The sequence below is a fragment of the Aegilops tauschii genome, chromosome 6 (assembly GCF_002575655.3).
Source record: "Aegilops tauschii subsp. strangulata cultivar AL8/78 chromosome 6, Aet v6.0, whole genome shotgun sequence".
NCBI classification, from domain to species: domain Eukaryota; kingdom Viridiplantae; phylum Streptophyta; class Magnoliopsida; order Poales; family Poaceae; genus Aegilops; species Aegilops tauschii.
In genome coordinates this window covers 46473651-46496053 of record NC_053040.3, presented here as the reverse complement: position 1 = coordinate 46496053, position 22403 = coordinate 46473651, and the positions used below count along the sequence as shown (strand labels likewise).

Genomic DNA, 22403 nt, shown 5'->3' with positions numbered 1-22403 from the left:
TAAAGCAAAAAAGAAAAGGCAGAAATTGCTTTTGGAGGCCGAGCTCCATGGAGGCCTCCAAATGCAAAATTCAAAATTCGTGAAAATTCATATTTTTACATTTTTAAAAATTCTAGAAAAAATACAGAGATAGATGAAGGTTTTCAAGATGAAATACGTTGAAATGAGGGCTATGCAAAAAGACAAATCTGGAGCTTTCTAACACATGATACTATTCATCCCCCAAGACCATGAATTTGTCTTTTTTTACAGGTCGCAATTCAACATATTTCATCCTGAAATTTTACACACATACGCCTCACATCCTTATTTACTCGTACTATTTTTTTCATTTTTTTAAACCGAGATTTTCGAATTCTGAATCTTTAAAAAATTTGGCCTCCATGGAGGCCGAGATACAAAACGCCATCCTCAAAAAAAGCACCAGTTTTTTTTAGAGAAAGGCACAAGCCGTGCCCTGCTTTACATTAATAAAGCGAACACAAGTCGCACAACATACGAGTTATTACAAGCCAACCGAAAGTACTGCAAAAGATAAGAAAAAAGCACCAGGTTGTGACTCAAAACAGGCTCCCAAGCCATTCCTGGAAATCATACAGGTTCAGACACAAGCAAGGTAACCAGCAGAGATAGACAGAATCACAAATAAACCAATCATGTTAACTAATTAAACGGTTGTATTCATCCCTGTATACATGCCAACTGATCGATCCAGTGGCATCAGCAGTATGTATCTTTGCCAACACAAGAAAGAATGCACAAGTATCTCTGCTTCATTACTGTATTCATTCATATGCAGGCAGCAGCCCCAACTCAATATTAACCTAGCAAAATCTGTTGAATTTTTGCATGTGAGATCTATTGGCTTGTATTGCCATCAGCAGCAGAACAACCAAACTTAACCCAGCATTGCTGTAAACAAAACGGCAAGCCACCAAAGAGACATGTCCAAACAAGAGCAATATTCCATTACATACAAAAAAAAAATCAACCAATATCATGCCCATGTTCAAATTTTGAAAACACAATTAAGAAGTTCGAATGTGATCACAGAACGTTCACCAACAGAAGAAGGATGCACAAGTAACTAGTGTATATGCTATGCCTACCCCAACTTCATCGGCGCATCTACTCTACCACTAAACTCAGCAGCACTCTCATTCAACGGCAGCAGCCCAACTCAACTTTAATCCGGCGGAATCTGTTGACTTGAACTCTGATCAGCAGGATGTTCTCTCTAGAAAGTCCGTTGACTTGAACTCTGATCACCAGGATGTTTTCTCTGGGAAGCCTGATGACTTGAACTCTGATCACCAGGATGTTCTCTCTGGGAAGCCTGGTGACTTGAACTCTCAGCAGAAGGAGCGCGTGGGTAGATGATGTCGTAGTGATCACCCGTGTACAGCAGGGTCACGCTCGGACGGGGAACTCCAGGACCAGTGTAGATATCTGGAGCATATCCTCGTTGGAGTGATTCCACTCTGAGGGGGACCTCAAGCGCTCTGGCCAAAGCCACCATCATAACATGGTCCGCGTACACACGAGCTGGAATGACGTGCTGCAAGCACCACTGTTTGTGCAACAACAAGTCAGGTAAAATGAGTGTCGTGTATCCAACAATGGATGCACAGGAAATTCAGCACGAGGTAATGTAAGGGAGCAGGTGCTGATACTGACAACTTCCAGACTGTAATTTCCTCCGGGCCCTTGTATAATCGGTTCATACAACTCCCTCTGCGAGCATATCTGGATAGCTACTAGTAATCTGAGGAAAACAAAAACTAACCAATAAAATGTGTCAGAAACATGAATTACGATGAACAGAAGGAAATGTAACATCAAGGGTGTTTTTTTCTCACTGTCTTGCGTCGTATCATATGTGCTGAAGAACTTGAGAAGTTTCTCTTTACGGCGACTAAAAATGGCACATAGCATGTCAGTGAGATGGCATGCATTCAGCTACAATACTTTGATGGAATTTCAGAAAACCAAGAGAATCAAAAACCTGCTAGTTGATTCCGTGCTCTTCCATTTCATTACGTTCACAATCAGCTCCTTAAATGCCTGAAAGAATCAGCAACTCAATTATTCACAGTTGATAATCATTACATACCATAGGTTACAATAATACATGCACAATATTGATCAATGGCAAGATATAAAGGAACACAGCTAAGACAACTCCCTGAGAAGCTTCAGTCATTAAGCATATACTATAGCATAGTAACAGAACGAGAATGGTGAGGTGACTGTACAATAATAACCAGCAGGTGTGCATTGTTGCAGTGCTCAAACAAGCATAAAATTATGTTATTTCCCTGTTATATTGCCGTTGTTCCTTTGCAAGTAAATTTCTCTTAAGGTCATTGTTACAATCGGGTTGTTAGCTTCACAATAAGCTTCAAATTTGAGTTTGTGCCAACATTGTGTAAAACTGTGACGGTATGCCACTACTGTTAAGCAATTGTGCATCTCCTGCAAATGACAAACAAAGATAGTGAGATGCCAGATGCTGTTTGAAGTGTAATGTAACCTGAATAGAATCATCATCCCTTGCAAGCATGTTTATACAAGAAAGAACCAAGTATGGAGAAGGCAAGAACTTACTCTTCTGCTTCGGGAAAACTCAGAGTTCCATTGAAGATTTGCACGTTCTGTAGACACTCTTCTAAGGAGACGGTGTTCCTCATGTGTGTCCTGCCTATCAATAACTTGCTCCTGTTGTACATTCGCGAAAACAAAGAAAGTTAAATAACTAAACCTACATCCTATGATAAGGAAAAGAGGGGAGGACGATTACAAGGTACGAAAATATGAAGCTCCTGTAGAAACACTCCCCATCTCCAATCACCGGTCTACATTCTGAATAAGCATCAAGATGGTTCGCCTCGTCAGAAGTAAGCTTATAGTGCCTTCTGACTTCAGATATGCGAAGTGTCTGCAACAAACACACAAATATAAGAATTCAAATTATGCTGAGTTAAACATGGAAACAACATATCTAAAAATGTGATGGAAATTTTCTTTTTATTCAAATTTTCGGGTTTCCATGTTCTTTGGAAATGTTTGAAACCACTAGTATATAATCCCATCACTGATACTGATTCATTGTTATTCAGTAAGAAAACAAGAAGATATCTATTAGCATGTGATAAACTTAACAAGAGTAAAAGTATGATTCAGGTCCCATCAGACTATCACAACCAAGAGTTAACATACAATTTAGTATTTATAAAAGAGAACATAATCCTTCTGAATAGTTGATTGTACAGGAACCACTAATCACAGTATCTTGTGATATAGGGCTTTGATCCTGATTTTTCTTGCACTTCATTTTGTGCATGACATTAGGCAAAATGGAGATGAACCTGGTGCTTCACATGTTCCGGACATATTCCCCTTCCTTTTGTACGAAAAATCTATTTGACAGGAAATGAAGAAAACGAAGTTAAATATCATACATCCTGCCAGTCTTACAATTGTACAGAATCAACAAGAAGATCGAGTATTTCAAAAGAAGAAATAGGGGAATGAAAAACGAACGGAATTAACAAACAACCAGTCCTTTTTCCTTTTCCCGGTCAAAAGGAAAAAAAACAATAATGTATAGCAAGACCACAAAACGTGTGCATCCAAAGCTTCTTTATTTTTGGCAACTATTTACATGAAATTATATTCCGAGACTTCTGAACCAGTTCCAGGTACCAATCAACCAAATGGCGAAACCTCTCGACCAAGTCCTAAAGTGCTTGCCGATTTTGCATGTAAATGGCAAATGATTTACAGGAATTATGCTCAGTTATGTAGTCTTGAACTAATGTCTAGATTAAAGATTCTCTGATAGCGGCATCTGTTTACAAAGGAAGCTCATACATTCAACTTCAGGCTCTGTTACCAAAATATTGCAGTAATCAGGACATGACCTCATGATTTCCCCACATTTTACAGACAACAGTTCCAACAAGATAGCCAGTTGCTTCAGAATACAATACCAGATTGTGGAAAGACCCACGAGCAACAAGGACGTGGGTACTGCTGCCAACATTTGCCCAAGATTCCTCCTATATTCTAGGATGCCGCGTATCACTCTAACCAAGATTTCATGCCTTGATTACACTAACAGGTCCTAAATTTAACATGAACAAACAGAAACCAAGAAAACCAAAAAATCTCAGTTCTACTTTCTATGCACAAAAAATAGGTAAGTGCAAGAATGCTCATATGGTCATACCACCCACGAATCACAAGTGAGAAGAGTGGACAAGATTCAGGCCATACCTTGCTCTTAAGCCGACTCGGGACCGATTTCCCCTTTACTAGCAGTAGTTTGTCCAGCTTGGCGCCCTTTTTCGAAAAAAGTTTGTCCTGCTTGGGTCTCACCTTTACCACAGCCTTTACTTGTGATAGTTTCTCCTGCTCCACAGAATTAGCATCAAGATGACACATTTCGGATTAGCAAAGGTGAAAGAGCTAACAAGATTGAAATATTGAGTTATCCAAATCCTTTCTACTCTTGCTAATTATTCATATGACTTGAGTTTTGAGGCTTCAGAGCCTGTTTCAGCCTTTCAGGCAACAGATGACCAAAGGCAAAAGGATCCAGATAATGTGCGTCAAGTTAAGTAATCCCGAGCAAACATTCAGCTTAACTTCCCCTATAACGACATTCATCTACACTGGAAACTGATATTACATTTTTGGCATCAAGATTTCTTGCCAAAATATGACAGCAATCATTGCCAAGACATGATCCCCGCATTTTTCACTTGCAGCAAAAGTGCAAAAAAAATGCTATCATACCTAATAGAAAAATCAATTAGCACAAGCCTGACCCCCAAATCTTGAACAGTTGCGAATGATCACAACAAGATCCTTGCCTGTCTCTAAATTTGATAGCGCGCCGCAAGAAGAACTCGAGTAATAATCAGGAAATGCCTAGTCGTCAAACCGTCCCCAACATTTGCCTAAATTTGATTCCGTTTCTACTACTAAATCATCCCCAACCCCAAAGATTTTAACAGACAGGGATCACAATTCCACATTCCGAACAGAAAGATTGGCCAACAAATCACAAGCGAGCGAGCAATAAGACCATACCTGTTCCTTCCTATGCATCGCCCCTTCCGCGCGCAGCGAATTGAGCTGCTCAAGAAGAAACCAAGAAACGCTCAGGAACGCACTCCAGGGACAGAGACTCCAATAACTCCAAGAAACAACAATAGCAGCACGTCGCAGAGGCCAATCATCACCTGCTGTGCCCATCGCCTGTTCTCCTTGTCGACGGCCGCCTGGACACCAGCTTGGGGTCGAGCGGTCGCGGAGCTCGGAGGAGAAGGAATGACCTTGGGCGGCGGCGTCCCGTTGCCCCTCCGGTCGACACCCACCGCGGCGGAGCCCGACCCGTCGGCGCCGCCTCCGGCCTGCTCGAGGTGGAGGGGCGTCGCGCGGGGAGGCGGCGGCACAGCGGCGCTCCGGGCGCCATTGGAGGAGGCGTAGGAGGAGGGCTCATGGGCCGGTTCTTGGCCGTGGCCGTCCTCGCCCGGTTGTGCTCCTCCTGAACCGGATGGCTCTTCCATCGCGGTCCCGGCGGGAGGACCTGCGTGGCAATTCCGCTGACTCGCGAGGGTGCGGGATGGAAAATGGGAGAAGGTTTCACGGCTATTTATTTGGAAAGCCTTAGGGCGGTTTGGTCTATTAGAAGTTCCTGTTTTACACACAGATCCTGTGGGGAAAAAATGTGTTAAAATGAGGAAAATAAATATAGTTTCCGTGATCGAATATTTTGTGGCAATGAATTTAGTGGAGTCTATCACGTGTAAATCATGTATAAAACTAAAATAGATGGTCTTGATTAACCTATTTCTCAATATGTAACCATGTGATCATAAATACACAAAATTGGTCCGCTTTTTATCTGTTTGGGTCGGATGTACACTAGTATAGAAATGATAGCTGATGGCGCGTTATTTTCAATCAACGCCACTACGGAACAGTACGCCAACCCTTTCTGCTGGCGTTGGAATTTTCGCATGCCATTTTGTGTTATCTTGTTTTTTCTCTTTGGGCTTTACTTTATTATGACATGGCCTATTAGGCCCATGCCAGTATTGGTCCATCTTCTATCGCTACTCCTTTCAGTAATAAACCTAGCCATTCCAATCCTTTTTTATCTGTTTCACTCACTCTCTCGACCAGTGCCGCTGTTGTCTCCTCCGGATCTCGTCGCCGGAACAAAATGCACATCGTCGCGCCGCCGAAGAGGGGCACCTCGGCTGTAGGTGAGATCCCCTCCCCTCGCGCATCCTTTGTCCATGGACGTCATGGAATCCATGGATTCAGTTGGTTTGTGTAGAATATTAGTAGCCGTGCAACTCGATCTAGTAGTGTAGAATGTGATTATACTCAGTAGAATTTGATTTAATAGTGTACAATCCGATTTTATACTTGAATTATTTTTAGTGTCGAATATGTTTTAATGTAGGATCGGATGATAGTCTTTTGTGTTGATTTTATGTTTTAGTGTAGAATTCAAGGTAGTAGTGTACAATCCGATTTTATACTTAGTGTAGAATCTTTTGTAGTGTTGAATATGTTTTATTATAGAGTCCGATGCTAATCTTTTGTGTTGATTTTATGTTTTAGGTAAAATCCAATTATACTTAGTAGAATTCGATTTACTAGTGTAGAAACTGATTTTATTAGTGTAAAAAAATTAGTGTCAAATCATCGATTGATATGCTTAATGTACGCAATCCGATTTAAATAGTGTAGAATCCAGAATGTTTTTGTGTAGAATCCAGGGATATGCTTTTTTGTAGAGTCGTTGATTTTTTTCTAGTACTATACAAATTGTTTTAACTAGTGCAGAATCCCGATCAATTAATATGCTTTTTTAGAATGGCACCACCACCATCATCGCAGCTGTGCAAGTTAAGGGGGTGTCAGCAGCCTCTGGCGATCTATTCGACATCTATTTCCAGCAGTGTTATGTTTCTGCGGCGGTAACAAACCTTCCTCTCTAACAGAATATGTACATTTTTTTTCTTTTGCAATTCCCATTATTGTTTATGGGAAAAGACTTCCTCGCGTGCGGCCGCTGCAACGCTCGATTTTTCATTGCCTGCAGCGCAACCCGGACCAATCCCCATAAATCTCTCCCCACTTCTAATTAATATATATATCCTCCCTGGTTTGACTGTGGGGCCCACCTTAATCAATCTCTCGCCCCCTGATTTAACTATGGGGCCAATGCTAATTAATCTCCCCCCGATTTTAATTGTCGCGACCTCTTCGAATGACTTGCGCCACGTGATGACTACGTCGGGGTGCCATTTGTGACCGGTCTAACAAGAACCAATGTTATTGGCCGCCATCTCATAGTATGTTACTTAAAGGTCTTCATCTCAGTGTAGAAAATTGCTTAGCGTAAAATCCGATGATATGCTTAGTGTAGAAAATTACTTAAAGGTCTTCATCTCATAGTATTTTACGCAAGAGAGGGCTCGTCTCCGCGGAGCTGGCTTCCTGGAGCTGCAGCGTTCATGTTGGCTCCTCGCGCGGAGCCGGAGAGGATCTGAACGGGGCCTAAAAAAGCGCTGCTAGAAAGAGCATACTAGAAACAAATACCTACCTTGGCTCTAAGTGGCTGGATCTTTAGCGGATCAAACCATGAGAGGTTTATGGTGGATGAATCTTTAGTTGATCAACAAACGAAATAACCTGCGAAACTAATGTTGCTTGGCATAACTGTTCTTATATGGGGAGATTGACAGTTACCCTTGTGTCTAACTGCTTTTCAGCAACGTTATCATTGATTAATTAATCTTATTATTCTCTCTCCACCCCACCCAGGGCCTGGCTACATGGTGATGGTGAGGTACAACAAAGAAATCTATGCAGGAGGTTTATTTTGAATTTCCAGTGTCTTTGAGAAGGATTAAACTTGTCTTCATTGCACCGTTACCTGGTACTAGCATGTATGATGATCTGTATGTATGTAAGCTGTTGTTGAACCAGAAGCAGCAGAAGAAGAGTTTATGGCTTTATCGACCAGCTTCTCTGCTGGTTGCTGCCTTCATGTTTGAGTGCTCCATATATGCAAGTCGAGCAATTATCAGTTCGCTGAAATTATGGTCACCACTGTACATGCTCTGTAAAATTGTTTGCTTCAATTTTTGAAACCCTTAGAGCATCTCTAGCAGACCCCTTATCGCGTGAACCTTTAAAGTGAGTATAAGAGCCAAGAAAAACGTGTTCTGAGACCTGACTGCGGCTGAACAAACCCTGCAAGGCCGAATGGTAAAACAGAATATTCTGCAAATATTGTTTTATCGTTTGGCCTTATGGGATCTGTTCGGCCAGTCCTCGAACCGAAAAAAACAAATTAGACAATTTGACTGCAATTTCGATAAATGGCTACAAATTTGAACAATTAAACATAGTTTGCGTGGAAATTAAACATAATTTTCATCCATGACCCAAAAGAACCTCTTGCAAAAGCCACCACCACCTTCATGGCCATCATCATCATCATCATCACTCTCCACCAAAGCCACCACCACCTCCATGACCATCATCATCATCACTCTCCACCACCGTCACCAAAGCCACCACCCGGCGCCACTTGCTTCTCTCCAAGATCTCCCTCCTTGCAATGTCATGTCATCCTTTGGTGATGTCATCCATGTCATTGGGGTTCATCGTCATGATCTTGTTCAACTCTTGAAGAAGCTTGGCCAAGTCCTTGTTCTCCTCGACAAGGGCTCTTCTCTCCTCAATGGCGGCCTTGCACAACCCCTCTTCCTCGAGTAATTGTCACTTTTCTTGCTTCTCTTGCGCCTTCTTGTCGGCCAACTCCTTTGCCTACAATGTCTTGGCCACCATCAACTCATTTGATTGCACCATGGTATCTATCTTATCCTGCAAGCTTGATGCTTCTGCTTCCCTCTTGATCTTGTCCTTGGCCTTTTTGTTTCCATCGGGCTTGTTCTTGTTTCTTGGGCCATCATCTTCTTCTTCATCATCATCCATCTTGGTGAGTGAACCTCTCTTCGATGTGGATTCTTTGTCAATCAACTTCCACTTCTTGTTATTTTGAAGCAATTTCCAACAACGATCTAGTGTAAATGACTTGCCATTGGAAGCTTCCATGTCCTTGTACCTTTCTTGCGCAATTTTGTCCTACAAAATGAAAACAATGTCAAAGTATGTCACATGCAACCACTCCAATGGCTACAAATCATTTGCACTACTCGGGACGTGAAAGCCTCACATAACCGGCTTCAACGGTACTACTTTGAGGTGCATTGTGGACTTGCTCCAACCAACCACTCCAATGGCTACAAATCGGCTTGATCACATCCCAAAGACCTTGGAGTGACCTACATGTGCGTGGCGTCCTTGAGGGATACTTTGCCATCATTCGGAAGAACTCTATCCTTTGCCAATACTGCTTGCCGGTTTGGTCAGTGCCGGTGCAACATCAAGAGACACAGATTCCCAAGCCTTGATCAAGACTTGATCTTTCAATTGTGTGTAGTTCTTCGATCTCGTGCACACTATTGCTTGCGCTTGGTCGAACACACCCTCCCCAATCTCCTCCACCTCATCTTCTTTCTCACCGTGACCGTCCACACCACCATCCATCTCATTGTAGCCGTAATCACCGGTCGGGGCTTGATCAATGTCGACGGCGTTGTCGTCCAACATATGCACAAACTCAACAATAGCATCATGCAAACTTGCGCTACAATTTCACTCCACAAGTCACGAACAATCGCAATGGCGAAAAGTGAAAATAACTAGAAGAAAAAAATCAAAGTTTCATACCTTGCGCCCATTCCGTCGAACACCTCGGGGGCGGTGCAGCGTCTTCGACGGGCGTCCTCGGGGAAGCGCTTGCGGTGGCGATCGAAGGAGGTGGTGGCGTGGTACTCACAGTACCTTTTTTGGCCGCCTTCTTGTGTTTCACCCCGCCACCGTGCACATCTTCACCCGCGGGATGAGGACGGCCTGGACCTGATTCGCAGCGGCTGCGGCGGCGGGCGTGCGTGCCTTCCCGACGGTGGCTGCAGGAGCACCGCTCTGGACGACGAAGTTGCCCTGGTGCTTGCGGGGATGGGCGGTGGAGGCTTGAACAGCGACGGCCACGACACGGCAGGAGATTAGATCTACTTGAGGGGTTGGCGCGTACATGACTTCCACGGTGACAGGTGGCGGCTGGGAGTTATGGGATGGCGCTACAGAGCCAGGGAAGGTGGTTCGGAGTGGGCGGAGGAAGATCAATGGCGGCGGAGGAAAGGGAGAAACATATTATGCACCAAACTCAGCAAAGCTTTTCGCCACACCTTCACTGCACCATTTTATGTTAATAAAGCAACCCAACTCAGCAAAGCTTTTCGCCACACCTTAAGAAAGAAGAAAGCTATATTTAGCGTGTTCAACATAGCAGCACTCATCCACTGCCATTACTCCCAAATGGCCACGGTAGGAGGAAGTGTGTCATTCAGTAATGAAGAGAAACATATTACTCATCAGTCACCACTCCCTAGACACAAGATCTTAAGAAGCTGCGTGAGATGGCAGTTTCTGACAGTGAAGGTTGTTGTCCCCTTTTCTGTTTACCAACCTCTGCTTAGCTACAGAGATGCAGACAGACAAAAATCGGTGGGGGTGTAAATACTCCCAAGCAACTTACAACCTTCTGGAATGTATTTCCACTGGAACAATTCATGCGAGGACAGAGTACAAACCTGGGTATACTACAAATCACAAGGTGAAACTCTACGCAACGGAACTCACATCATCTTCTCCTGGATTCGGTCTACCTTCATGATCACCGTCATCGGCATGTCTTTTGAGAAACAAAATTTTAATCTATTACGACGGCACCATGGGGCATATAAACATCAGCAGAGATGTAAAGAAGCTGAAAACTCAACCGGACGCAGCACTAATAATTAATTCAAGCAAGTCACCGGTAAATCCAGTACACACAGACCCCTTGCACAATGCAAGAACCCATTTCTGCATCTCAGTCGCCGGAACGTAATCCTAGATTACCTGCGGCCCCGCGGGGCAACCAATTTCATCAGTCAAACCAATTTGTACAATTTATTCATGGAAAAGCCGCTAAGTACTATTGAGGAAATTGTGCCAAAAGTTCAGAAACTGAATCATCTCAGCATTATTGGACAGAACCAGCATTACAAATAGAGAGCAGCTACAGGAGAACAGTTAAAAAAAAATTAACTGCTACGCCTTCAATTCTTATTGTTCGCGTATTCTCAAGTTTTTGGCTACATCTGGCATTCTGGTCTCAATAAAGGCTTACAGATTAGTGGTTCAAATAACCCCATTAGAGGAAATACTGGACATCCTAGCTTATCGAATCATTTGAAATATACCTTGTTATAATGGCATATGAGGGGTTGGTGGAGTAGGAAAAGCAGAACCGTTTCGTCTCTAGCTTATAGACATACTTCTCAGAAATATATATGAGCTAGCCAGTCGCTAACAAATCAAATTTAATTAAACTTATGCAGTAAGCCTCAAGTAAGGGGACCTGCATCATCCTACTAATAGACATGCCTTCTTCGGCCCAAAATAGATGCCATCTTTTTTTACACTCCACGATTTGACTATTTCTATACCATCTCTAATATTTAAACATGCTGCTAAAAATGCAATTCATGAGAAAAGCAATATTTATGGTAGAATCTAGTCATGCCATTTTGATCATGTGTTCAATATAAAGTGTTAAAACATCTAACGTCATAGAAAGTGGAGAACATACACTGCCCACGGAGCATAGCTACATATACCTTGGACCAGACAAGATATGTTAGTGGATAGTGGCCTATTACATTTGCAAATTAGATAGATGGTGAGAGATGCTGATCATTTAAGCAAAACGACTAACACAAAAATAATCATCAAATAAAATTGCAATAGCTGTAAGCAAAAAGATACTAATCGGTAATATAAAGTTTAAAGAAAGCATGTTCTACAAGTATATTGGCAATTATTAGTTCACTAGGCACCATAATGGTCCAAAAAAAGCAGCAATGTGAAATGGCAGTCATAAGCCCATTTAAATAAAGTATGTATTGTCAGTTATAAACTACTTGCATAAAGGAAACAACATAAAAATCACAAAAATGCCCACCCGGGGGCAGCCCTACTCGCGCTGCCACCGGGCCCTATCCCACCCCCCTCCTTTGCTTCGCCACTACTGGAGAGGACGCCGGCGAAGCCGCGCGTGCCCCAGGGATGGCAGCGGCAGGGCTCCTTGCATCGGCGCACACGTGCTGGTGGCGGGGTTCCTTGTGTCGGTGCCGCGAGATCCGGTGCGGCGTGGCTCTCCGGCGGCGTTTGGGAGCGGATCCGGGGCCGCCCAGTCCAGATCTGGCACGTGGTGGGGTGGCTTGTGGCGGCGGTGGAGTGCTCGTCGTGTCCTGCTTGTGGCCGTGGTCTGGCCTCGGTACCGCGTGGCTGTTGTTGTGCCGATGCGAAGGCAGTGTGTGGCGCGGTGGTGCCTGGTGCGTGCTGGTGTTGAGGCCGGGGTGGTCGTGACGAGTGCGCCTGCGCGGCTGGGCGGCGTAGTCTTCAGCCTGCGGTGGATGGCAAGTCGGATTTGTGGAGGAGTCGAGGGCTGGACAGCGTCCGGTGGTGCCTCGACAGCGGCTGTGGGCTGGGGCTCTTGACCCCGATTGGATCTGGGCGATGCTCGGGCCCGAGTCATGTCTGCTTGTTAGGCATGGTGGAGGTGCCGATGGTGGTGTGTGCTCGGCGTCGTGATGCTGGTGGAGGCAGTGTGTGCTCAACTTGGTGGTTCTAGCTGCTATGGCGTTGCATGGTGGTGCTGCCTCGGCAGCGGCGGCTGCCTGGGCCTCTGGTTCTGCCTGTGCTGGGCAGGTGGATCATGATGATGTGGCTTCAACGGCGAGGTGCTGTGGCGGCGACAGAGTGAACAAATTTGGACAGTGTTGCCCCATGCCGGTGTGCAATGTTTTAGGTGCACGGCGATACAGATGAAAGTCCTTCATGGCTCCGACCGATGCCAGTGGGGACGGCGACCGTGCGTGTCGTTCCTCTCCTTGGAGGCGTCATTGTGGTGCGTCGGCACCTCGTTCTCTCCCATTTGGTGTTGGTGTCTTTGTGCTCGCCGCTGTTCTGGCTTGGTCTTCAGGGGCACTATGCACGCCGTTTCGGGTGAGTCCAAGATGACGGTGTTTTCGGGGCTATCCGAGTCCCGCCACCCACTTGTCGACTCTTTTAGGCGCTCAAGGGTAGTTGGTGCGTTGGCAACGATAGTTCTTTGGAGTTGTTGTCCTTGGAGGTGACCGGTGTTGGTGGAGACACGGCTATGTTTGGTCTAGTTAGAACGAGCTCTTTTACGTTGAGGTTGTCTTTTGTGCATTTGTATCGGAGTTCGTCTTGCTTCGCACCCGGATGTGGTGGAAGCTTTTTCTTGTATTTTACCCTTTGCCTTCTATAAAGCTAAGGCACACAATTTGCATGCTCTCGAAAAAAAATCAAATGCAGAACGTGAAAGAGTATGCATTTCATTATGCTATCATTTAACATATGCACGAAAGGGGGAAGGGTCCTAAATCATCAGTTCATCTGAGGGGCTAGAGGGAGAAGAAACTGCACTAACAGAAGGAACAAGGTGAGTATTAAGGTGGTAACTGAAAGGAAGGCAGCTAGAGGAACCGGTGTTGATGGAAAATGCAGCCTGCCATGAAAGCGTGATAGGAGGTGGCCAGGAGGGAAACAGCTAAGCAAAGAATGGTTGGAAAAAAAATCTTATTTTTTTGAAAGCTAAAAAAATAATAGTATTATTCCTCTTTTTTAATTTGGTACTTAAGAAATGACAGTAAAAAGATGAGCAATATATTAAAAGAACAGTTCATACACCTCAGCATACATGTGTAAGATATGTTTACCTGCTTAACCAGTACATCACAACAGCATATCTATCCAGACTTATGTATTCTGCAAAAGATCAGCCCCATCATGTCCACCACCAATGTCTGCTTCTGCAAGCATAAGAAGTCATCAAGTCAAACAACCAATGACATTCCAATAAAAAGCCAAATAGATATAAGGAAGCATCAACAAGATGTTCAGATAAACTCACAGCTGTAGTTTGAAAAAAAAAACAGTTCTATAGAAGATTAGGAATAGATAAACAAAACTAAGCGTCACAAACGTGATGAATATTCCGAAAACAGAATAAGCTGATTATTATCTTAAAAATGAAGAAGATCCACACTCAGACTATTAGCTGGTCAGAGGAGACAAGTCATTCAGAATTATTAAGGTCATTCCACGCCACATCGGAATTAATAAATAGCCATACTAATAAATCCTAGCAACAGAAGTGATCAAGACCATTCCAATTTAGATCATCTTCAAATAAATTTAGCTTGAAAATAATTCATAATAAAAAACCTAGCAATAAAAGTGATCAAAACTATTCAGGTTTAGGTCATCTTCAAGTAAATTTAACCTGAAAAATGATACGATCTCATGTTTTCCCTGGTACAAATGGATTTGGTACTCACGGCAGGGACTCTCCTTAAAGTGATAAAATGAATAAATATTCTTCAATTTCAAACAAATTCAACATTATGGACTTAATTTAGTATCAAGATTAACATGGATAATAAATATCCAGTGAAGGAAATAGAATGAGCTTTTAGCTTCCAACTGTACCAATCGAACCACGCTTCAGCAATTGTCGAATCAATCATTTGAACTGTACCGGTTGAGCTACCTATTTGACATTTCAGTAATTCAGCTGGTTCAAGCAAGTTCCTCTAGTAGTTCTCTTCAACCTCCAATTCTCACGTACCTTATCTTGAGAGAAAACTGCGGTGAAGCTATACACTAAAACTACCACTATACAATTCTTGCATATGTTAATAGGCATAGAATAGTGAAACATAGTTCACTATTAAAGAAAGCATTTGCCAATCTTGGTGTTCACTGTTCTATTGTATAAATATTCATACAATAAACTCAATAGACAGTTTGCTTGTAGCTCTGAGTTGAACCACAAGAATTACAGAAATGAAGCTGGCAGTAGACCAATTGTAGCCCACCGCCTGGCTACAGAGCATAAAATAAATAAGATACCACTAACAATAAAAAAATCTAGATCATAATAATTCATTAAAATGGCAGCACACAAGAATCAGAACAGGAATATTACAGAAACAAAATCACTTAATGAACTTAATAAAGACAGCTTGTTAGTAACAGACGCACCTCCGAGTACATTAAGGGCGTGCATAATTTTCTCAAAGTGGCTGAGGCAAACAAGCATAATGGTTTTATGTGTTGTTCATGCCCTATATATGGGAATACGAAGTCTTACTCAGACCGAAAAATCCTTCACAGCCACCTGCTTTATAAGGGTTTCGTGCCACACTATAATGTTTGTACCAAGCACGGAGAAAGAGGAGTTATAATGGAAGACAACGAAGAAGAAGAGGATGATGACAACTATGTGCCCCCTGAATACGGTGATGCTGCAACGGGGGAAGCTGAAGATCAAGAGGAACCAGACGGTTTGCCTGATGATGATCTTTGCCGGGTCATTGTTTATGCAAAGAGACAATGCGAAAATGAAAAGGATAAGCTGAAGTTCGATCGCATGTTAGAGGATGACAAAAAGGGTCCCCAATTGCGAAGATGGTAACACAAAGCTCGGTACCACACTGGAATTGCTGCAGTGGAAGGCAGAGAATGGTGTACCTGACAAAGATTTGAGAAGCTACTCAAAATATTGAAGAAGAAGTTTCCAAAGGATAACGAATTGCCCGACAATACGTACGCAACAAAGAAGGTTGTATGCCCTATAGGATTGGAGGTGCAGAAGATACATGCATACCCTAATGACTGCATCCTCTACCGCGGTGCGTACGAGGATTTGAACGCATGCCCGGTATGCGGTGCATTGCGGTATAAGATCAGACGAGATGACCCTGGTGATGTTGACGGCGAGCGCCGCAGGAAGAGGGTTCCTGCCAAGGTGATGTGGTATGCTCCTATAATACCACGGTTGAAACGTCTGTTTAGAAACAAAGAACAATGCAAGTTGATGCGATGGCACAAAGAGGACCGTAAGAAAGACGGGAAGTTGAGAGCACCTGCTGACGGGTCATAGTGGAGAAAAATCGAGAGAAAGTGGGGGACTTTGCAGGTGAGGCGAGGAACGTATGGTTTGGTTTAAGCGCGGATGGCATTAATACTTTTGGGGAGCAGAGCAGCAAACATAGCACCTGCCCATGACTCTATGTATCTATAACCTTCCTCCTTGGTTGTGCATGAAGCGGAAATTCATTATGATGCCAGTTCTCATCCAAGGCCCTAAGCAACCCAGCAACGACATTGATGTGTACCTAAGGCCATTAGTTGAAGAACTTTTACAGCTATGGAATGGAAACGGTGTATGTGTGTGGATGAGCACAAACAACAGGAATTTGACCTACATGCATTGCTGTTTGTGACCATCAATGATTGGCCTTCTCTAAGTAACCTTTCAGGACAGACACACAAGGGATACCACGCATGCACGCACTTTTTAGATGACACCCAAAGTATATACTTGGACAAATGCAGGAAGAATGTGTACCTGGGGCATCATCGATTTCTCTCGACCAACCATCAATGTCGAAAGAAAGGCAAGCATTTCAAAGGCGTGGCCGATCACCGGGAGAAGCCCGTCGTCCGTACTGGTGATCACATACTTGCTATGGTCAATGATTTACAAATAATCTTTGGAAAGGGTCCCGGCGGACTATCTGTTCCGAATGACGCTGAGGGACGCGCACCCATGTGGAAGAAGAAATCTATATTTTGGGACCTACCCTATTGGAAAGACCTAGAGGTCCGCTCTACAATCGACGTGATGCACGTGACGAAGAATCTTTGCATGAACCTGCTAGGCTTCTTGGGCGTGTATGGGAAGACAAAAGATACACTGGAGGCATGGGAGGACCAGCAACGTGTGCACGAAAAAGACGGCAATGCCTCCAAAGTAGTATGAAGGTCCTGCCAGCTACCCTCTTACCAAAGAAGAGAAGGAAATCTTCTTTGAGTGCCTTCTCAGTATGAAGGTCCCGTCTGGCTTCTCGTCCAATGTAAAGGGAATAATAAATATCCCAGAGAAAAAGTTCCAGAACCTAAAGTCTCATGACTGCCACGTGATTATGATGCAACTGCTCACTACAAAAAAATACACGTGTTTGTCACAGTAGGCCACGTTTTCTGTCATGCATGTACATCCATGACAATTTTATGACAGAATCAAGATAGTCATACCTGTGCTGTCGTAGAAGTGTTCCATGACATTACCAAAATTATCATCATGGAAGTGTCCACTTCCATGACGATAAATCGCGCGTCACAGAAGTGCTTTCGTCAAGGGTGACAGACACGTGGCATCCACCGTAATGGAACGCCGTTAAGCTATCGGGTCCGGTTTTGGATCCGATAACCCGTTAACAGCCCGGACCAATGGGGATTTTCCACGTGTAAAATCATCATTGGCCGGAGGAAACACGTGTTGCCTCACCGTTGGGACATATGTCATCCACTGATTGGACAGGAGGCGCCTATGATAGGTCGACACGTGGCACGGCCCAACAGTGGCCCATTCCGGTGAAAAAGGCCGGCCCAGTAAAAAATAGCAGGCCGACCCATATAAGGCCTACTTGTGTCAGGTCCATTTAAGCCCACGGCCCATACGAGATGTGCCAATTCGGCCCGTCAACGGCCCATTAAAGATTTGACACCATTGCAGCCCATCGTCAGTTCGAGCCTGTTAACAGCCCGCTATATATTTGGGCTCAATATCGGCCTGATGAGATTTCGGCCTGTTAACGGCCCATTCAGTGGATGGGCCAATTTTCACGATGTACATCTTTCGGCCTTTTAGCGACCTGTTTAAATGTTGGGCTAATTTCCGGCCCGGTGTGTCTTTCAGCCTGTTGACGGCCCATAAATCAGTTGGGCCATTTGTAGTCGGACCTGAGTTTCAGCCTTTTAGCGACCCATTTAAGTGTTGGGCCAATTTTCGGCCTGGTGTGTCTTTCAGCCTGGTGACGGCCCATATATCTGTTGGGCCATTTGTAGTCGGACCTGAGTTTTGGCCTTTTAGCGACCCATATAAGTGTTGGGCCAACTCCCGGCCCTGTGTGCCTTTCAGCCTGTTAACGGACCATAAATGAGTTGGGCCATTTGTAGTCGGACCTGAGTTTTGGCCTTTTAACGGCCCATGCCCTTCATGGTCCAATACCAGCCCGGTTTCTCTTTCGGCCTGCTAAAGGCCCACAACACAGTTGGGCCATTTACAATACGACCTGACTTTCAGCCTCTTAGCGGCCCATGCTCTTCATGGTCCTGTACAAGCCCGCTGTCTCTTTTGGCCTGCTAAAGGCCCACGGTATAGTTGGGCCATATGTAGCCCGAACTTAGTAACAGCCTGTTAACGGCCCGTGAATCAATTGGGCCCACCTGTTGCCCGCTTCAATGTCAGCCTGTTAATGACCGGGGAGTTAAGAGGGCCGACCATTAACTTTTGGCCTGGTAACGGCCCATTAACTTAATGGGCCCACTAAAGTTCGTACATGTCTTTAGGCCAAATTAGATAATTTGAGCCCATTACGACGAGCAATTATGCACAGGACCAAAACCGATCAAGCAAAGGTACGGCATACAGGGAAAAACGTTGCACATCCAGCATATATTACAGGAAATTACATCCACTTTGCAATCAAAGATGATGCCAGTGCAAATAAATGAACAGAACCTAACGATCTACAACATCACAATCTGCAACCTCAGCACGGATGACGCCCATAAGCATGTGGGCAAGTTCTTGCTGCTTTGCTACACTGTCTCTGAAAACATTGATCAGTTGTTGTGTCGCACGACTCTGCACCTCTGATTCCTCCACCATTTCCATCATTCCTTCAGCCATTAATTGGTTCACAAACATACATTTTTTCCGTTGCATTCGAGACAGAGGATACTGAACAGATTCAGATGGCGATTTTGGCAGGCTTGTATTATTGATAGTGGAGAGTGTCTCGACCACTGCATCATAACATAAATTAGGAGGGGAACCAAACAGATTAATCATGAGTTATTGGCATATTACCTGGCCTAGATTTATTGGAAAGAAACAATGGGGTTGCCTTGCTGTTTTCAGAGTTTGTCTTCTTATCTTCAGCAGCCTGCACCAAATTAAGACACTAGCATTGCTATCATTGGCCAAGTCAGATAATAGGAAAGCAACATTGGCACAATGAACGTTCGGGCAACTAGCCAACACCAAATTAACACAATATGGCATAGCTATCATCAACCAGGTAAGCTAATACGAAAGCAACATTGACACAATGAATGAATGGGTAACCAGAGCAGCACTACAATTCAGTAATGTGCATGATATGAGATAGTACACTCATGCAGCTCAGTATGCAAACTACCAGGCAGTTTTCTTTACAAAAATCAATATTGGTGCCTTTAACATTTTGCTACAACTAATTTTAGATCAGATAAAAGTTGGATTCATGCCGATTAACAAAATACATGCTGATGTAAAAATATAGTGATATAGAACAGGTACTTACATCATCATTGGAGCACAGAGAATTCCTGCAAGATATTTTCCTCGAATACAATCCCAATGAAGGAAGTCTTCTATCATTTAACCTTATTTTCTAAAAGAGAGATGGGTAAGAAACATGTAGAAAATATGATCAGAATGCTATAAAATTTCATGATGCGAGGATACGCACACGCTTCTTAGAATGGAGTTGACATTCTTTTGCTGGACTGGAGCGGACTAGTTCTTTGGCCACTGGAATCTGCTTATTATCAGTGGGAGTTGGATTTCTCTGTGCTGGAGCAGTATCTATGAAAAATGGAGTTGGTTTATTATCTCCTGGCATTTGGATCTTTTGCAAAGACCTGGTTTGTAACCCTTCAGATTCTAACATAGCCGTCTTCCCCTTGCATGCCTTATATAGAAGAATGGTGCTTCAATTATAAAACATGCTACAACAGAGATGGAATAGGTACTGAAGAATAGAAAGGCATGACATATTGACATGTATTCCCTTCATCCGGAAATAAATGGATGGGTCTAGGCGTATTTCAGTTCTAGATACATCCAGTTTTATCCATTTCTGCGACATGTAATTCGGACGGAGGGAGTATGATGTATGAGCTAGGGATACGACAGGACAACACGGTAAAAGAAAACACTGAAAACCCACTGCAGAACCAAAGTAATCAAACCCACTGATATGAGATAGTACACTCATGCAGCTTAGGATGCAAAACTACCAGGCAGTTTTCCTTACAAAAATCAACATTGTGGCCTTTAATCATACATTTTGCTACAACTAAATTTAGATCAGATAAAGGTTGGATTCACGTCGATTAACAAAATACATGCTGCTGTAAAAATATAGTGATATACAACAGGTACTTATATCCGCATTGGAGTACAGAGAATTCCTGCAAGAATCTTTCCTCACGGACGATACCAGTGCAGAAATTCTTCTATCTGTTAAGATTATTTTCTAAAAGAGAGATGGGTAAGAAACATGTAGAAAATATGATCAGCATGCTATAAAATTTCATGATGCAAGGATACGCACACGCTTCTTAGAATGGAGTTGACATATTTTTGCTGGACTGGAGCGGACTAGTTCTTTGGCCACTGGAATCTGCTTATTATCAGTAGGAGTTGGGTTTCTCTGTGCTGGAGCAGTATCTATAAAAACTGGAGTTGGTTTATTATCTCCTGGCATTTGGATCTCTTGCAATGACCTGGTTTGTAACCCTTCAGATTCTAACATAGTCGTCTTCCCCTTGCATGCCTTGTATAGAAGAATGGTGCTTCAATTATAAAACATGCTACAACAGAGAGAGGGAATAGGTACTGAAGAATAGAAAGGCATGACATATTGACATGTATTTCCTCCATCCAGAAAAAATGGATGGGTCTAGGCGTATTTCAGTTCTAGATACATCCAGTTTTATCCATTTTTGCGACATGTAATTCAGACGGAGGGAGTATGATGTATGAGCTAGGGATACGACAGGACAACATAGTAAAAGAAAACACTGAAAACCCACTGCAGAACCAAAGTAATCAAACCCACTGATATGAGATAGTACACTCATGCAGCTTAGGATGCAAAACTACCAGGCAGTTTTCCTTACAAAAATCAACATTGTGGCCTTTAATCATACATTTTGCTACAACTAAATTTAGATCAGATAATGGTTGGATTCACGTCGATTAACAAAATACATGCTGCTGTAAATATATAGTGATATACAACAGGTACTTACATCCGCATTGGAGTACAGAGAATTCCTGCAAGAATCTTTCCTCACGGACGATACCAGTGCAGAAATTCTTCTATCTGTTAAGATTATTTTCTAAAAGAGAGATGGGTAAGAAACATGTAGAAAATATGATCAGCATGCTATAAAATTTCATGATGCAAGGATACGCACACGCTTCTTAGAATGGAGTTGACATATTTTTGCTGGACTGGAGCGGACTAGTTCTTTGGCCACTGGAATCTGCTTATTATTAGTAGGAGTTGGGTTTCTCTGTGCTGGAGCAGTATCTATAAAAACTGGAGTTGGTTTATTATCTCCTGGCGTTTGGATCTTTTGCAAAGACCTGGTTTGTAACCCTTCAGATTCTAACATAGTCGTCTTCCCCTTGCATGCCTTGTATAGAAGAATGGTGCTTCAATTATAAAACATGCTACAACAGAGAGATGGAATAGGTACTGAAGAATAGAAAGGCATGACATATTGACATGTATTTCCTCCATCCAGAAAAAAAATGGATGGGTCTAGGCGTATTTCAGTTCTAGATACATCCTTTTTTATCCATTTCGGCAACATGTAATCCAAACGGAGGGAGTATGGTGTAAGAGCTAGGGATATGACAGGACAACACAGTAAAAAACACTAGTTGAATGTAAAACTGTATGCTAGTGGAATACGTACAGAAAAAACTAAGGCAACATACACGTGTATGATTGGGAAACTAAGATGGCATTGCAAGAGAGCACTAGAACAACACTTCAATGTAAAAAAACATGGTATGGTAGACAGATGAAGTACAGACTGATGAATAACAATGCATAAGATATTCAAAAGCATGATGTCCAAATTAAGCAGATGGCATTGCGATAGAATAGAATGACAATACTTGAATTTGAAAACATGTTATCATGAATGGAATAGGTACTGAAAAACAGGAAGGCATGACATATTTACATGCATGATCAGTATGCTAAGCACATGGCATTGCAACAGAGTAGATACACTCCAGGACATTATATGCATGT

General features: G+C 43.2%; 1 protein-coding gene across 1 annotated transcript; it reads right to left on the bottom strand.

Annotated features, from left to right (window-relative positions):
• Positions 1–951: 951 nt before the first annotated feature.
• LOC109768404 (uncharacterized) lies at positions 952–5614 on the bottom strand. Its single transcript, XM_020327127.3, has 10 exons — positions 5250–5614; positions 5098–5142; positions 4279–4413; positions 3369–3419; positions 2801–2938; positions 2608–2718; positions 2006–2064; positions 1860–1915; positions 1678–1781; positions 952–1570 (listed from the first exon to the last, which is right to left on the bottom strand). Exons 1-10 carry the CDS (start codon positions 5574–5576, stop codon positions 1238–1240), a joined length of 1359 nt encoding a protein of 452 aa, XP_020182716.2. The 5' UTR covers positions 5577–5614; the 3' UTR covers positions 952–1237.
• Positions 5615–22403: the final 16789 nt, after the last annotated feature.